The sequence below is a fragment of the Xyrauchen texanus genome, chromosome 21 (genome assembly GCF_025860055.1).
Source record: "Xyrauchen texanus isolate HMW12.3.18 chromosome 21, RBS_HiC_50CHRs, whole genome shotgun sequence".
In the NCBI taxonomy this organism is placed as follows: Eukaryota; Metazoa; Chordata; class Actinopteri; order Cypriniformes; family Catostomidae; genus Xyrauchen; species Xyrauchen texanus.
The window spans coordinates 25,818,001-25,832,821 of NC_068296.1; the positions used below are offsets into that span (position 1 = coordinate 25,818,001).

Below are 14,821 nucleotides of genomic sequence, written 5' to 3' on the forward strand. Positions count from 1 at the left end.
CAGATGGATTTTATTTGCCCACCACATGTATTCAAATGTGGACAGGATAGATTGAATGTTCAACTTTCTAAGGGGCCATTTATCAGAATCAGAATGAGCTTTATTGTAAATTATGCTTACACATACATGGAATTTGTCTGGGTGACAGAAGCTTCCAGTGCACAAACAACACAGCAACAAGACAAAGATAATAAAAAAATAGAATAAAAATAAAAAGTGGATAGAAAATGTGTATATATATAAAAATACATAATAAGACTATATATATATATATATATATATGTACCAGATTTACCAGTTCTTGCTATGAGTTATTACCCCACTCTTCCACCAAGGCACTTGCAAGTTCCTGGACATTTCTGGGGGAATGCCCCTAGCCCTAACCCTCCGATCCAGGAAATCATGCACAGAATGAGCAGTATGGCTGGTGGCATTGTCATGCTGGAGGGTTATGTCAGGATGAGCCTGCAGGAAGGGTACCACATGAGGGAGGAGGATGTCTTCCCTGTAATGCACGGGGAGATTGCCTGCCATGACAACAAGCTCAGTCGGATGATGCTGTGACACACCGCCTCAGACCATGACGGACCATCCACCTCCAAATCGATCCTGCTCCAGAGTACAGGCCTCGTTGTAATGATCATTCCTTTGACGATAAACGTGAGTCCGACCATCAGCCCTGGTGAGACAAAATCAAGACTCGTCAGTGAGGAGCACTTTTTGCCAGTCCTGTCAGGTCCTGCGAAGGTGGGCCCATAGGTGACGTTGTTGCCGGTGATGTCTGGTAAGGACTTGCCTTACAACAGGCCTACAAGCCCTCAGTCCAGCCTCGCTCAGCCTATTGCGGACAGTCTGAGCACTGATGGAGGAATTGTGCGTTCCTGGTGTAACTTGGGCAGTTGTTGTTGCCATCCTGTACCTGTCCTGCAGGTGTGATATTCAGATGTACTGATCCTGTTCAGGTGTTGTTACACGTGGTCTGCCACTGCGAGGACGATCAGCTGTCCTTCCTGTCCCCCTGTAGTGCCAGCTGTTGCAGTGCTGCATTCACGCACACGTGTGGAAGAATATAAATACTCTCCAGAATAAACAGGGAATGCTCCCGTGGCGACTAGAAAGGCTTACAGTTAATAAAGATCGCTTCCAAATTAGGACAGCACATCTTCTTTAATGTTGTTACATCTGTACACCAACTTTCACTGATGTAAAAGCATGTTCCACCGCCTCTCGTTTTCCCTGTTAACGCTGCGATGCGATCCGCTCTGAACAACTGAAAGCCTGGCAAATGTAATGTGCTGTCTGGAATGGCTTCACTCAGCCAGTTTTCTGTGAAAAACAAGGCAGCAGAGTTTTAAAAGTCCTTGTTTGTACAGGTAAGGAGATGTAGATCATCCGTTTTGTTAGGAAGAGTGAAGAGATTCGCTAGATGAATTCTCGGCAGCACTGTTCAAAAGCCGCAATGAGGAAACTTGACCGGCTTGCTTCCCTCGCCTGCGTCTCATAGCGCATTTAAACAACACAGATGTGCCTCCGACTAAAATGTCCAGCATAATGTCCGAATAGTCAAAAAGATTGTCTGGTATGTGCTGCCGAATGTTGAGTAGTTTGTTCATTGGAAAATTGATTGAAGATTACTAAACACAGGACAAACAAACAACAAAATAATTGGAGATCCATAAGACTCCAGTGGTTAAATCTGTCTTCAGGAGCAATATAATAGGTGTGTGGTTAAAAAAAACTGAACAAATGTAAGTCCTTTTTTAATATAATTCTCCACTTTTACTTTCACATTCTGAAAGTGGAAGTGGAGATTTATAGTAAAAAGAATTGAAATATGAATATGTTTCACACCAAAAGTGATTGCATCGCTTCAGAAGACACAGGGCATTCTCAAATTATTCAGATAATGTTTTCATATTTAATGTTGTAGTCTTATGCTAAAATGCTTTAAATATTTTTTTTTGACATCAATCTACACTCCATACCCCATAATGACAAAGCAAAACCATATTTTTGATAACTTTGCACATTTATTAAAAAGAAAAAACTGAAATATCACATTGGCATAAGTATTCAGACCCTTAACTCTGTACTTAGTTGAAGGACCTTTGGCAGCGATTACAGCCTCAAGAGTTTTTGGGTATGATGCGACAAACTTGCACACCTGGATTTGGGTATTTTCTGGCATTCTTCTCTGCAGATCCTCTCTTGCTCTGTCTGGTTGATGGGGACCGTCGGTGGGCAGCCATTTTCAGGTCCCTCCAGAGATGTCCGATTGGGTTCAAGTCTGGTCTCTGGTTGGGCCCTCAAAGACATTCACAGAGTTGTCCCTAAGCCAGTCTTGCGTTGTCTTGGCTGTGTGCTAAGGGTCATTGTCCTGTTCAAAATTGAACGTTCGGCCCAGTCTGAGGTCCTGAGCGCTCTGGACCAGATTTTCATTAAGAATATCTCTGTATTTTCCTGTGTTCAGCTTTCCTTCAACCTTGACCAGTCCCGCACTCCCTGCCACTGAAAAACACCCCCACAGCATGATGCTGCTTCCACCACCATGCTTCACCGTTGGGATGGTATTGCGCAGGTGATGAGTGGTGCCTGGTTTCCTCCAGACATGACGCTTGGAATTGAGGCCAAACGGTTCCATCTTCATTTCATCAGACCAGAGAATCTTGTTTCTCTCTGTCTGAGAGTCCTTTAGGTGCTTTTTTGCACTAAGGAGTGGCTTCTGTCTGGCCACTCTGCCATAAAGCCCAGATCGGTGGAGTGTTGGAGTGATGGTTGTCCTTCTGCAAGTTACTCCCATCTCCACACATGATCTCTGGAGCTCAACCAGAGTGACCATCTGGTTCTTGGTCACCTCTCTTACCAAGGCCCTTCTCCCCTGATTGCTCAGTTTGGCCAGGCTGCCAGCTCTAGGAAGATTCCTGGTTGTTCCAAACTTCTTCCATTTAAGAATTATGGAGGTCACTGTGCTCTTGGGAACCTTCATTGCAGCTGAACATTTTTTGTAGCCTTTCCAAGATCTGTACCTCAACACAGTCCTGTCTCTGAGCTCTTCAGGCAGTTCCTTTGATCATATGGCTTTCTTTTTGCTCTGATATGCATTTTCAGATGTGAGACCTTAAATAGACAGGTATGTGCATTTCCAAATCATGTCCAATCAATTTAATTTTCCATAAGTGGACTGTTTCTAAAGTGTAGAAACATCTCAACATTGATCCAGAGAAATGGGATGCACATGGGCTAAATTTTAAAAAGTGTCATAACAAAGTTATAAAATACTTAAGTCAATGTGATATTTCAGATACATTTTGCTTTGTCATTATTGTGTATGGAGTGTAGATTGATGTGAGAAAAAATATTACTGCAACATAACTAAGTGTGAAAAAATGAATGGTTTGAATACTTTCTGAATGCACTGTATATTAAACCACTGAATCAATTGCATTGAAAGGTCCATCAGAGTTGAGATATTCTTCTAAAAATCTTTGTTTGTATTCAGTGGAAGAAAGAAAGTCATACACATATATGATGGCATGAAAGTGAGTAAATGATGAGAGAATTTTCATTTTTGGGTGAACTATTCCTTTACCAATGTTTTCACCAATTAATAAAATGTAACGTTCATTCAGCTCATCAAACATATTAATGCTGCAATCCTATGAAAATCCCATGACAACATTGAAAATGTAGGTCAATTCACAATTTAAGCTTCCATTCTTTATGGGATTGCACTATTACACCTAAATTGACTTGAAGATTTGGTTATAGTTATTCTAAAAAAAAAAAGTATATATATATACTTTTTTATATATATATATATGGCTCATTTGGGGTCATAAGGGGTTAACCACAAGCTGTAGAGAATCATAATTATTGCTTTTAAATGCAAATTATTAATCAATGCCTTCATATGAGCATAGTCAATTACATTAGTCATAAACTACAGCCTTTTATTTTCTACTGCAACAAACATGATGAAGCAGACATTATTTTCCCTTTTCTCAAATGTGTTGTTGAATGCACATATTCAACAAAGACCTATGATCCTGTTCATAATTATATTTTTTTGTTGTAAATATGCCTAATGGCAAATTTTGATAAACAGAGCTGCAATGCACAAATTGATTAACACACAGAAATTCATTTAATTAACAAAATCAAGTTTAATCTCTGCACACAGGCCCACAGTGTTCATCTGTAGGCAGTGTCTCTTATCATTTGAAGCCGGTACTATTTTTCTATTTGTCAGCCCTTTTGTTGAGGAGAAAAATCTATTTAAGTGTCTGAAGCTCTGACACAAAGCAAGAGCAGAAAGCAGTTGAATCTGATGACTTAATTAATAAAAATATTTGTGCAGAGCTGTATATCAGTGAGGTGCAGCATTCCCTTGAGGAATAATGTAAAACAGATCACAAGATCAAATGTGGAAGAAATGCTTTCGAGTTATTTATTAATCTGTTTCTTAGTTAAAATAGCTTTTTTTCCACTCTATGGTATGCCTCTGCATCCTAAGTAGCATAAAAGCAACAGCTGACAAAGGTTTTATGAAGCTGTCTTGATTTGAAAGAAAATCTCTGGCTCTAGATTTCAACCTTAACTTACGGTTTGATCTGCAAGCTTCTGTTTGTGATAAACAGAAAGTTTACTTTGTGTAGGTTTACTTTTTCAGGAATACATTTCACACTACACTTACCGCTATATTAACATATTTTTTTATTTTGTGCCAGAGGAATACAGTGTGAATAACAAACTCAGAGTAAAGTATAAACATTGTGAAACATCAAACAATATAACCCAGGATTACATTAACTCAGGATTAAAAACATCATGGTTACTGTTGTAACCTCCGTTCCCCTATGGAAGGAACGAGACATTGTGTAGATTGTAGTGACACAAGGGGTCTCTTCTGAGAGCCTCGCATACCTCTGAACTTGAGAAAAGGCCAATTGGCAGACATAATTTGCATGCCCCACCCCCGGACATACGGGTATAAAGGGGAGCGAATGTCAGTCAGGTTTTCACTGAGGAGCCGAGAATACAGTTACGGCGCATTACAGTGGTAGGGATAGTGACGTGGCATGGGGAAGACAACGTCTCGTTCCTTCCATAGGGGAATGGAGGTTACAACAGTAACCATGAAGTTCCCCTTCTGTCACTCACTCGACATTGTGTTGATTTTAGTGACACAAGGGGTCCCACTTCAAAACACCATGCACTACCAGTGTTACGTGACTGCCTGAGCCAGGTGATAGCAGGTTGCTGCGTGCTAGAAGCAGTTGGGTCAACTGCACGTAACCCTCCGCAACGCCCCCACTAAAAAGGTTTCATGTACCGCACTTAGGTTCCCAGTACCCGTATGGGTAAATATGTCACAGGGAGTTGCCTGAAGCGGGAATTATACCCGTGGAGCTTAAGCCCAACACTGAGCACTCAACTCGTGGTGGGTCTGGTTGCAAATTCCTCCGCTGAATCTGCGGCCAGAGGGCTAGGGAGGAAGAGTGTCCAGGAAGCGAGAGCTGCTCCGTATTACCGAGTTGTACCGGCTCGGACCTGACAAAACACGTGACAAGACCGACTCAACCCTGAGGTTGTAGAACCTAGCAAAGGTGTTTGGTGTTGCCCAGCCCGCCTCTCTGCAGATGTCTGCTAAGGAGGTGCCGTGGGGATGGCCACGAGGATGCCACACTTCTCATAGAGTGCTCGAACCCGCAAGGGGGGCTGGGTGTGATAGGCTAGGAAAATAGCGTCAACAACCCAATGAGCGAACTTCTGTTTGGAGACGGTGTTCCCTTTCTGCCGTCCGCCAAAGCAGACGAAATGCTGCTAAGTGCATCTAAAGCCCTTCGTGTGGCCCATGTAGATACACAAAGCACATACCGGACACAGCAACAAAGTGGCTGGGTCTGCCTCCTCCCAGGGCAGTGCTTCAGGTTCACGAGGGTCGTAGGAACCTTGGGCACATAGCCCGGTCACGTCTTAGGATGACATGAGCATCTGCCGGACCGAACTCCAGACATATGTCGCTGACAGAGAACGCTAACCCAACCCTCTTGATGGAAGCAAATGCAATCAGGAGGGTCGTCTTCAAGTAGAGGGCTTTGAGCTTTGCCTCTGCGTGAGCATTTTGAACGGGAGTCTGTGTAAAGTCTGGTTGAGAACTCGCAGGTCCAAGATTGGACACAACCCACCACCTTTTTTGGGTACGATGAAGTAAGGGCTGTAGAAACCCTTCTTCATCTTGCGTCCTTGAGTAGCAGAGTGGCAATCTGCTCGTAAGGTGCTGGCGTTTGTGCGAGTGGAGCGAATACCGCTGAAACGAGCCGAGAGCCTGGCGAATTAAATCGCGTAGCCGAGTCGGATGGTCCTGGCCAGCCATCACGATGGGCTGGGAAGCGCAAGCCATGCGTCTAAGCTCCGTGCGAGGGGCACTAACGGGACGATCATTTTGGACGTACCAGGTGGGGCCTCGCGGCGGGAGGCAAACACATGTCCCGAGGCTTGGGTGCTGAGAAAAATCAGTGGCAAAAGAAAAACTTGAACGTTTATGGGTCTTACGGGCCCTAGAAGAGGTCTTGGAGACGGGGGGCCCAGGTTGAGGTGTAGCTGGCGGTGGTTTCTTCGCAGGGGGACGGCCACGGCGAGCAGACGGGGGGGTGGCCTGCGCTGCGGCGGTGCGCCATGATGTGAGAAATGGCCTCCATCTGCTTCCTCACCGCTGAAAACTGCTGGGCGAAATCGTCAACGGTGTCGCGAAGAGTCCGAACTGGGAGACAGGGGCGTTGAGACAGCGGGCTTTGTCAATGTTGTGTATCTCGACGTAGTTCATCCACAGGTGCCGTTCCTGGACCACGAGGGTGGCCATCGCCCGCCCGAGTGCTTGCACTGTGACCTTCATTGCCCTGAGAGTGAGGCGGTGACAGAGCGCAGTTCCTGCAGCACGTCTGGATCAGGACTACCCTGGTGCAGTTCTTTGAGTGCCCTGGCTTGGTGTACCTGCAGGAGAGCCATAACATGCAGGGCGGAGGCGGCCTGTCCAGTGGCGCTGTAGGCTTTAGCAGTCAGTGACGACATTGTCCTACAGGCCTTGGAGGGGAGTACCGGGCGGTCCTGGCAGGTGGCAGCGTTCTTGGGACACAGGTGGATCGCAACTGCCCTGTCCACCTGAGGGACCTCCGCCCCACCATCCAGGGTAGCGAGAGTGGACGAACGAGGAGGTCAGTTCCGGGCAGTAAAAGGTGCCCTCCACAAACTTGTCAGCTCGTCATGCACTTCTGGGAAGAAAGGTACCCGTAGCCGAGGTACCAATCATCAAGTAGCGAGGGTTGGGCGCAGGACAGAGGGTTCCAGTCCAACCCAACACTCACAGTGGCCCGGGAAAGCATGTCGGCCATTTTAAGAAACGAAAGCCGTGACCGCAATGTTGCCATGGTCATGTCCTCGCAGTAAGAACATGAACCATCCACAAATGCTGCCTCAGTGTGATCTCTACCCAGGCACACAAGGCAGCGTCTATGACCGTCGGATCTAGAGAGGTACCGGCCACATCCAGGAACTACACAGCAGCGGAAAGGCATCTTTAAAAAGGACGTTCAACGCTTGCTCGTGTATGTTGCTCTTTTTACCAGAAAGAACTCTTTTAGAGGAGAATAAACTCTTTTAGAGAAATCAAACTCTTTTAGGAGAGAAGCACTGTCGAAGCGCCCAGGGGCAGAATCTGCACAGCGTGCAGAGAGGAGAAAGCCGCTGGAATGCGCTGTCAGATCCAACAGACAGCTCTCTTGCAGAGGTGGGTGAAGCAGTCGTGACACAGGGGTGGGGCATGCACATTCTGTCTGCCAACTTGACATTGGCTTTTTCTCAAGTTCAGAGGTACGCGAGGCTCTCAGAAGAGACCACTTGTGTCTACAATCGACACAACGTCCTAACCAGACACAATGTAACAAGTTTCCAACAGCAAGCAATTTGTCCACACTGAATGCAAAAGAAATGAGGAGCCGGATTTTGACCAATTTATCAGTAAAGAGTGGGCAAAAGAAATGCCCTGTCGCTCATTCAATGGAATTGATCATTTCTTGCATTATTGTGTCACGTCTGGTTAAGAAACGGTGTTAGAATTAGACTTAGAATTAAAATAAGAATTAGAAATATTCTGTGACAAGATCCTTCAGATGCTTTATTTATTTTATAACTGAGCTGTAAGTAAATTTGCAGACTAATATTTATTTTGTATTTGGGGCTTAAAGGATCAGGTTTTTAGAGAATACATACAAATATCTTGCTTGCAACAGATATAAAAAATATACATATATAAATATATATAAAATATACCCGAAAACATCCCTCATGTTAAGGACCTTGGAGGTTCACTGTTCATAACTGAGATGATTTTGAGTGCCAAGAGTGTTTGTGTTGAATCAAACTCAAACCAAGTGTTCTCTAATTCCACATTCTCTCATAGTGCATTTACTGTACATAATAAAAATTGCATGGTGGTCTCACAATATAGAAGACATCCTTCCTCAAACATCTCTCTAAGACATTGCAAACTCTGTAAACTGATTTGTTTTTCTTATTCATTGGGTCTTGCAGCACATCAGACATGACTGTAATTGCCTTCCTCTCACCAGGGAGCTTCTTGTTTCTCATTCTTACGTTTATTCTTTATTTCATGTCACCAAGGCAGAGAGAGACGGCACCGTGGGAGAAATGACACCCCCTCTGTCATGCAGAGGAGAATGAAAAGATAAGAACGTTAGATAAATGTCTGCAAATGCAGAACTCAGAACGCTACCACCACAATGTTCTCATCTTGTAATGAATGGGTGTTTATAAGTACACTGCCTGTGAGTTTGGTAAAACTGTGACAGCTCACATTAGTGAACACAGTGTAACGCATCAATGAGCTGATGTTAGATACAAGAACCATCTGGATTTGCAGTGTTTTTATGAAATCAACTCTTTAGATTACTCTTCTCGTTTTCTAATGAAACCACCTCGTTTAGCATGGCAGTATTGCTCTAAATGGGCAGTTTATATTGACTGCTGAAAGGACTGCTCACCCTGGGAGGTGATGATCTACCAAGCGGCAGGAAATGGGTATGAGCCTCAGGTTATTTACGTCAGCACTCTCTCAGATGAGACCTTCTACAAAAAAGCTAGATCCCCGACAGCTGTATGCAGCTCTGCAGACTGCCTGTAATTTCAGCTTTAGAATCAGGCACTGTCAGGGGTAATTATGCAACAGACGAAAGGTACTTGGTTGGTGTTTTTCCCTTTAACAAACTACATTTGCGGCTTTAGTCTGGGAAGAAATGCAATTATTATTTAATCTTTGTTTTTCCACCATATTTGGAGGACTTTTGTTTTAGAGATCTTAAAATGGATTTTGTGTGTATGTCAACAAGAATTTATCTAAGCATTTATGAAAGAGGGAGGGATAATGAATTGTCTGAAGTGGCTAGACACTTCACAGGGAGATCTGAGGGGTTGTAAGACTACTGTTTGCAGACAGTTTTATATTTATATTTCAAGTTTCAATTAACTTAGTTCAAAATAACAGTTTTATTGAATTTTCACTCTTGCTTTATCTGGGGGTTAAACTCTTATCTATTCCTTATCTATTCCTTTGAGGCTGTAAATTGTAGTGCAAAATGCTGCATATAAAATTAATTCACCTCTTACTACTCTCAATGCATTAAAGGGATTACAAATTATCTCATCATTTACTCACCCTCATGCCATCCCATATGTGTATGACTTTCTTTCTTCTGCAGAACACAAACAAAGATTTTTAGAATAACATTCAAGCTCTGTAGGACATCCAAATTCAAGTGAATGTTGATCAAATCTTTGAAGCTCCAAAAGGATATAAAGACAGCATTGAAGTAATCCATAAGACTCTAGTTGTTTAATCCATGTCATCAAAAGCCATATGATAAGTGTGGGTGAGAAACAGTTAAAAATTGAAGTCTTTTTTTTTTTACTATCGATCTTCACTTTCACATTCTTCTTCTTTTTCACATTCTTCATGCATATCGCCACCTACTGGGCAGAGAGGAGAAATTCTAGTAACAAAAGGACTTAAATATTGATCTGTTTCTCACCTACACCTATCATATTGCTTCTGAAGATATGGATTTAACTACTGGAGTCACTTAACTTACTTGCATTGAATGGACCTACAGAGCTGAAATATTCTTCTAAAAATCTGTGTTTGTGTTCAGCAGAAGAAAGAAATCTATATACACTGGTGGCTAAAAGTTTGGAATAATGTACATATTTTGCTCTTATGGAAAGAAATTGGTACTTTTATTCACCAAAGTGGCATTCAACTGATCACAATGTATAGTCAGGACATTAATAATGTGAAAAATGACTATTACAATTTGAAAAACAAAAAATACTTGAACTACTTGAAAGAGTTCTCAAAAAATCCTCCACATGCAGAAATGACAGATTTGCAGATCCTTTGCATTCTAGAATTCAGTGCAGCTGTCAGCTGAGGACATGTGAGGAGTCTGTTTCTCAAACTAGAGACTCTGATGTACATATCCTCTTGTTTAGTTGTACATCTGGCCTTCCACATCTCTTTCTGTCCTTGTTAGAGCCAGTTGTCTTTTGTCTTTGAAGACTGTAGTGTACACCTTTGTATGAAATCTTCAGTTTTAGGCAACTTCAAGCATTATATAGCCTTCATTCCTCAAAACAATGATTGACAGATGAGTTTCTAGAGAAAGCTGTTCCTTTTTTGCCATTTTTGACCTAATATTGACCTTAAGACATGCCAGTCTATTACATAATGTGGTAGCTTAAAAACAAACACAAAGGCAACGTAAGCTTCATTTAAGGAACCAAATAGCTTTCAACTGTGTTTTATATAATGGCAAGTGATATTCTAGTACCAAATTAGCAATTTAGCATTATTACTCAAGGATAAGTTATTGGAGTGATGGCTGCTGGAAATGTTCCTGTCTAGATTTGATAAAAAAAAATATTTTTCAAATAGTGATGTGCTGTTTTTTATATCAGTAATGACTATACTTTGTGATCAGTTGAATGCCACTTTGGTGAATTAAATTACCAATTTCTTTCCAGAAAAGCAAAATATGTACATTATTCCAAACTTTTGGCCACCAGTGTACATCTGGTATGGGATGAGGTTGAGTAAAATATGAGAGAATTTTCATTTTTGGGTAAAATATCCCTCTAACCTAAAGATAAAGTGTGTAATTTCTGCACCACTTGCAACACCAAATTGAATTTTAAAGATAATGATTGTTTTCAAACAGGTCTTCCACACTCTCTCCCCATCTTTCATTGGTCAGACAAACTTATAGTCCCATTCTAAAGTTGAGCCAATGTTGCTATGTTGGGCTGGTCAGAATGCTCCAACAAACAGAAAAATGCCAGGGTTGACACCCATTGAGAAATCAGCACGCAAATGGATAAATGTTAAATATATTAAACTGGGATAGAAGAAAGCATTTAAAGGTGTAATTGACCTTTAAAAGGATGCTTGTCATTGACTTTAGTTTTATTAAAAAAGTCTGCACTCTGCTCTAGTTCCTCTCACTTAACCACCAATGAAGGGTGAAACCTGTTTTCAGGCTGGTCCTTCTCTACCACTCCTACATCCTGGCTGAAACAATCCAATCTTGCAATTATTCTGCACTGACATTATCAAAATGCATTGACATGTATCAAAATGCAAAGTGGTTTGAACTGGAAATTTTAAAAGTCAGCCACTTGTGTAATCCAATGTAGAAGAAATTACTTTGGGATTCTGGCAACATGATATTTCTGTTGTATTTTCTAATATTAAAAGTTTGCCTTAAAGGGTTAAAGATTAAAATTATGCAAATGATATATCTTTAATTTTAATCTTTATATATATACTGTATATGGAAAAACAGAATTCTCCATACTTATAACTGTCTGTACGACTGCATAGATCTTTCTTGTGTTGTTAGTCTTAACTAAAAGTGTCTTTGACAATTAACACATTTGCCTTTAATATGTGATTAAAGGATGCATTAAAAAATGTCTTCTGTTGTATAAAATGCCATATGTTTGATATGAATGAGTTAACAACTTTTAAAGGAATAGTTAACCAAAAAACAAACATTCTGTAATTATTTATTCAGTGCTGTTCCAGTACTCTGTGTCTTTCTTTCTTCCTCGAAATACAAAGGAGATGTTTAGCAGAATGTTAGCCTCAGTCACCATTCTCTTACTCTACATATTTTTTCCATACAATGAACGTAACATTCATCATAATATCTTCATTTATGTTCCATGGAAGAAAGTTATGCTGACTTGGAACAACATGAGAAAGAGTAAGTTATTATTATTTGTATTATTGATTTATTTTATTTATGTATTTTTTGGTGAACTAGAAGGAAGACTCATTGGGCAGGATCGATACACATCTGGTCATGGAATCCAATATAAAGTTATGTTGTGTTTCATTAGTGGTCTAAGGTGCTTAGCAGCAGTCATCGAAAAGGTTACACTAATACTTACATGGAAAGCCTTCCAAAACACGTATACCGTCTTTCTATTCTCAAATTACTCTGCGTAATTTGAGTTCAGATATAAAAGAATGCCTCAGGTGTATTTTATGCACATAGCAGAGCTGATTTATTTTCATGTACAGCCACTCCAACCATGCATCATCATTAGACGAAGATGGACGAAATTGAAATGCCATTTCAGCTTGCTGTATAGCTTTTAAGAAACATACTTTGCTCTTGGCACACAGACCTGAAACTAGGGTAAAACAATAGGACTTAGAGACACATAGAGCAGACTGCTAATACCTGGTGAGTAGGGCTGGAATATTAACCTTACAGAATTTTGTACATCGTTGTCAGGTTAATTACTGGGCTTTGAGGCACCAGGAGACTGCTGCATTATTTTTAGTGTGACCTTATCGTGAATGTCCTGTCTTATAAACAAAATGAAGTGCTCCACTGATGTGTGTACAACTATGAACATGGTGGCAGCTTTTCCTGAATAGCAATAACATGATCATTTTATTGTTCTGGACATAAAGAGACAGTTCATCCAAAAAAATAATATTATCTCATCCTTTACACACTTTCATCCCATCCCAGCTGTGTATGACTTTCTTTCTTCTGCTAACACAAACAAAGATTTTTAGAAGAATATCTCAGCTCTGTAGGTCCTTTCAGTGCAAGTGAATGGTGACCAGACCTTCAAAGCATAAAAATAAAAATCCATACAATTCCAGTGGTTTAATATAGGTGTTTTGAAGTGATGCAATCACTTTGGTTTAGAAACACATTTCTATTTCAATCCTTTTTTTACTATAAATTCCCACTTTCAGAATGTGAAATAAAGTGAAAGTGGAGATTTATTTGTTAAAAAAAAGTCTTAAAAAATGCATCTGTTTCTTACACACACCTATCATGTAGCTTCTGAAGACTTGGATTTAACCACTCATGTAGATTATATTTATACTGCCTTAATGTGCTTTTTGGAGCTACAAAGTTTTAGTTACTTGCATTGGGAGGACCAACATAGCTGAAATATTCTTCTTTATTTGTGTTCAGCAGAAGAAAGAAAATCATACACATCTTGTTTGGCATGAGGGTAAGTAAATGTTCATTTTGGGGTGAACTATCCCTTTACAGGTGAAGTTTTTTTGCCACAAAAAGTGTAAACACTGTAGATTTGTGGTGCTATCATAACATTTTTCTGTTTGTTTGAGCATCCTGACCAGCCCAACAAAGCAACAATAGCTCAATCTATAGTGTGAGATTGGGGCGGGACTATCTTTTTGGCCAGCCAACAAGACGAGTGTTCAGGAAGCCTGTATTTATTTGCAAAAATTACACACTTCAGCTTCAGGTGTTACTATGGTGTTTTAAAATCTAAAACATTTGTTTATTTAAAAAGGGACTAATTTAGGTTGTTTTAGCCACTTCAGAGTTGCACTTTTTAGGAAAATGTTATTGCTCAGAGGTTGTGTGTGTATATATATATCCTTTGATATAGTCATTTTTCTTCTGAATATCAATATTGTCTCAGATGTTTCTCCTAGAATTCCTTAGTAAAAATAAAAATAGACTGTTGACATGCAATAAGAGTATAGATCTATAACATTTAAATAGATAGAATAGCCCAGATATTTGGATACTTGGAAGAATTTTATATGAATTGCTTAAGTTAAGTTGAAATATCTGACTTCTAGTTGCAGACTTAGGTATCTGAGCAATATTCTTATGTAATTGAGAAATGTCCTGATAAAGTATTTTGTCTTTGGGAATTTCTCAGATCAGACTGGTAGAGTTTCCATCATGAGGCTGGCGTTGAAGTACCTGGACAAGATGAGATGTTTCCGAAAACGTTCTGCAATTCCTTTCCTGGTGGCTCTCATTACCTTCTTGCTCTTCATAAACCTTTACATTGAGGATGGATATGTGCTGGTGAGTTCCATTGCTTGTTAAAAATAAAGTGTGTAAATTACAGAGATCAGTGTATTTACAACATTAGTGGAGCAGATAACAAGACAATAGTGGACTTCACAACAACTTGACTACTGTTAATGCATACGTTTTAGCGTTAATTATCCCTGTACTGCAAATGTATTTTGTTTATACAGTACACTTTAATTACCAAATGTTACATGTAAAGCTGCCAGTGCTGCTCTGTGCATGTATAATTATCAGAGCTCACGTTGCAGCATGTTTAAAATTTCATGATGTAGAGGCAGTCCAAATGCAAGAGACTCATTTATTATTCATGAGGCCAACTTTATGATAAAAAAAACTTTGTGATCATAACATGTCGGGTGTGT

The 14,821-nt window shown here is 40.6% G+C and overlaps 1 protein-coding gene across 1 annotated transcript in view; it reads left to right on the top strand.

Moving 5' to 3' along the window:
- The window catches only part of LOC127661998 (alpha-1,3-mannosyl-glycoprotein 4-beta-N-acetylglucosaminyltransferase C-like), a 117,851-nt gene that overhangs the window by 91,875 nt on the left and 11,155 nt on the right, over positions 1-14,821 (top strand). Inside the window, exon 3 of the mRNA XM_052153009.1 lies at positions 14,299-14,450. Coding sequence (XP_052008969.1) covers positions 14,299-14,450 — 152 coding nt within the window. The remainder of the gene's footprint in view (positions 1-14,298; positions 14,451-14,821) is intronic.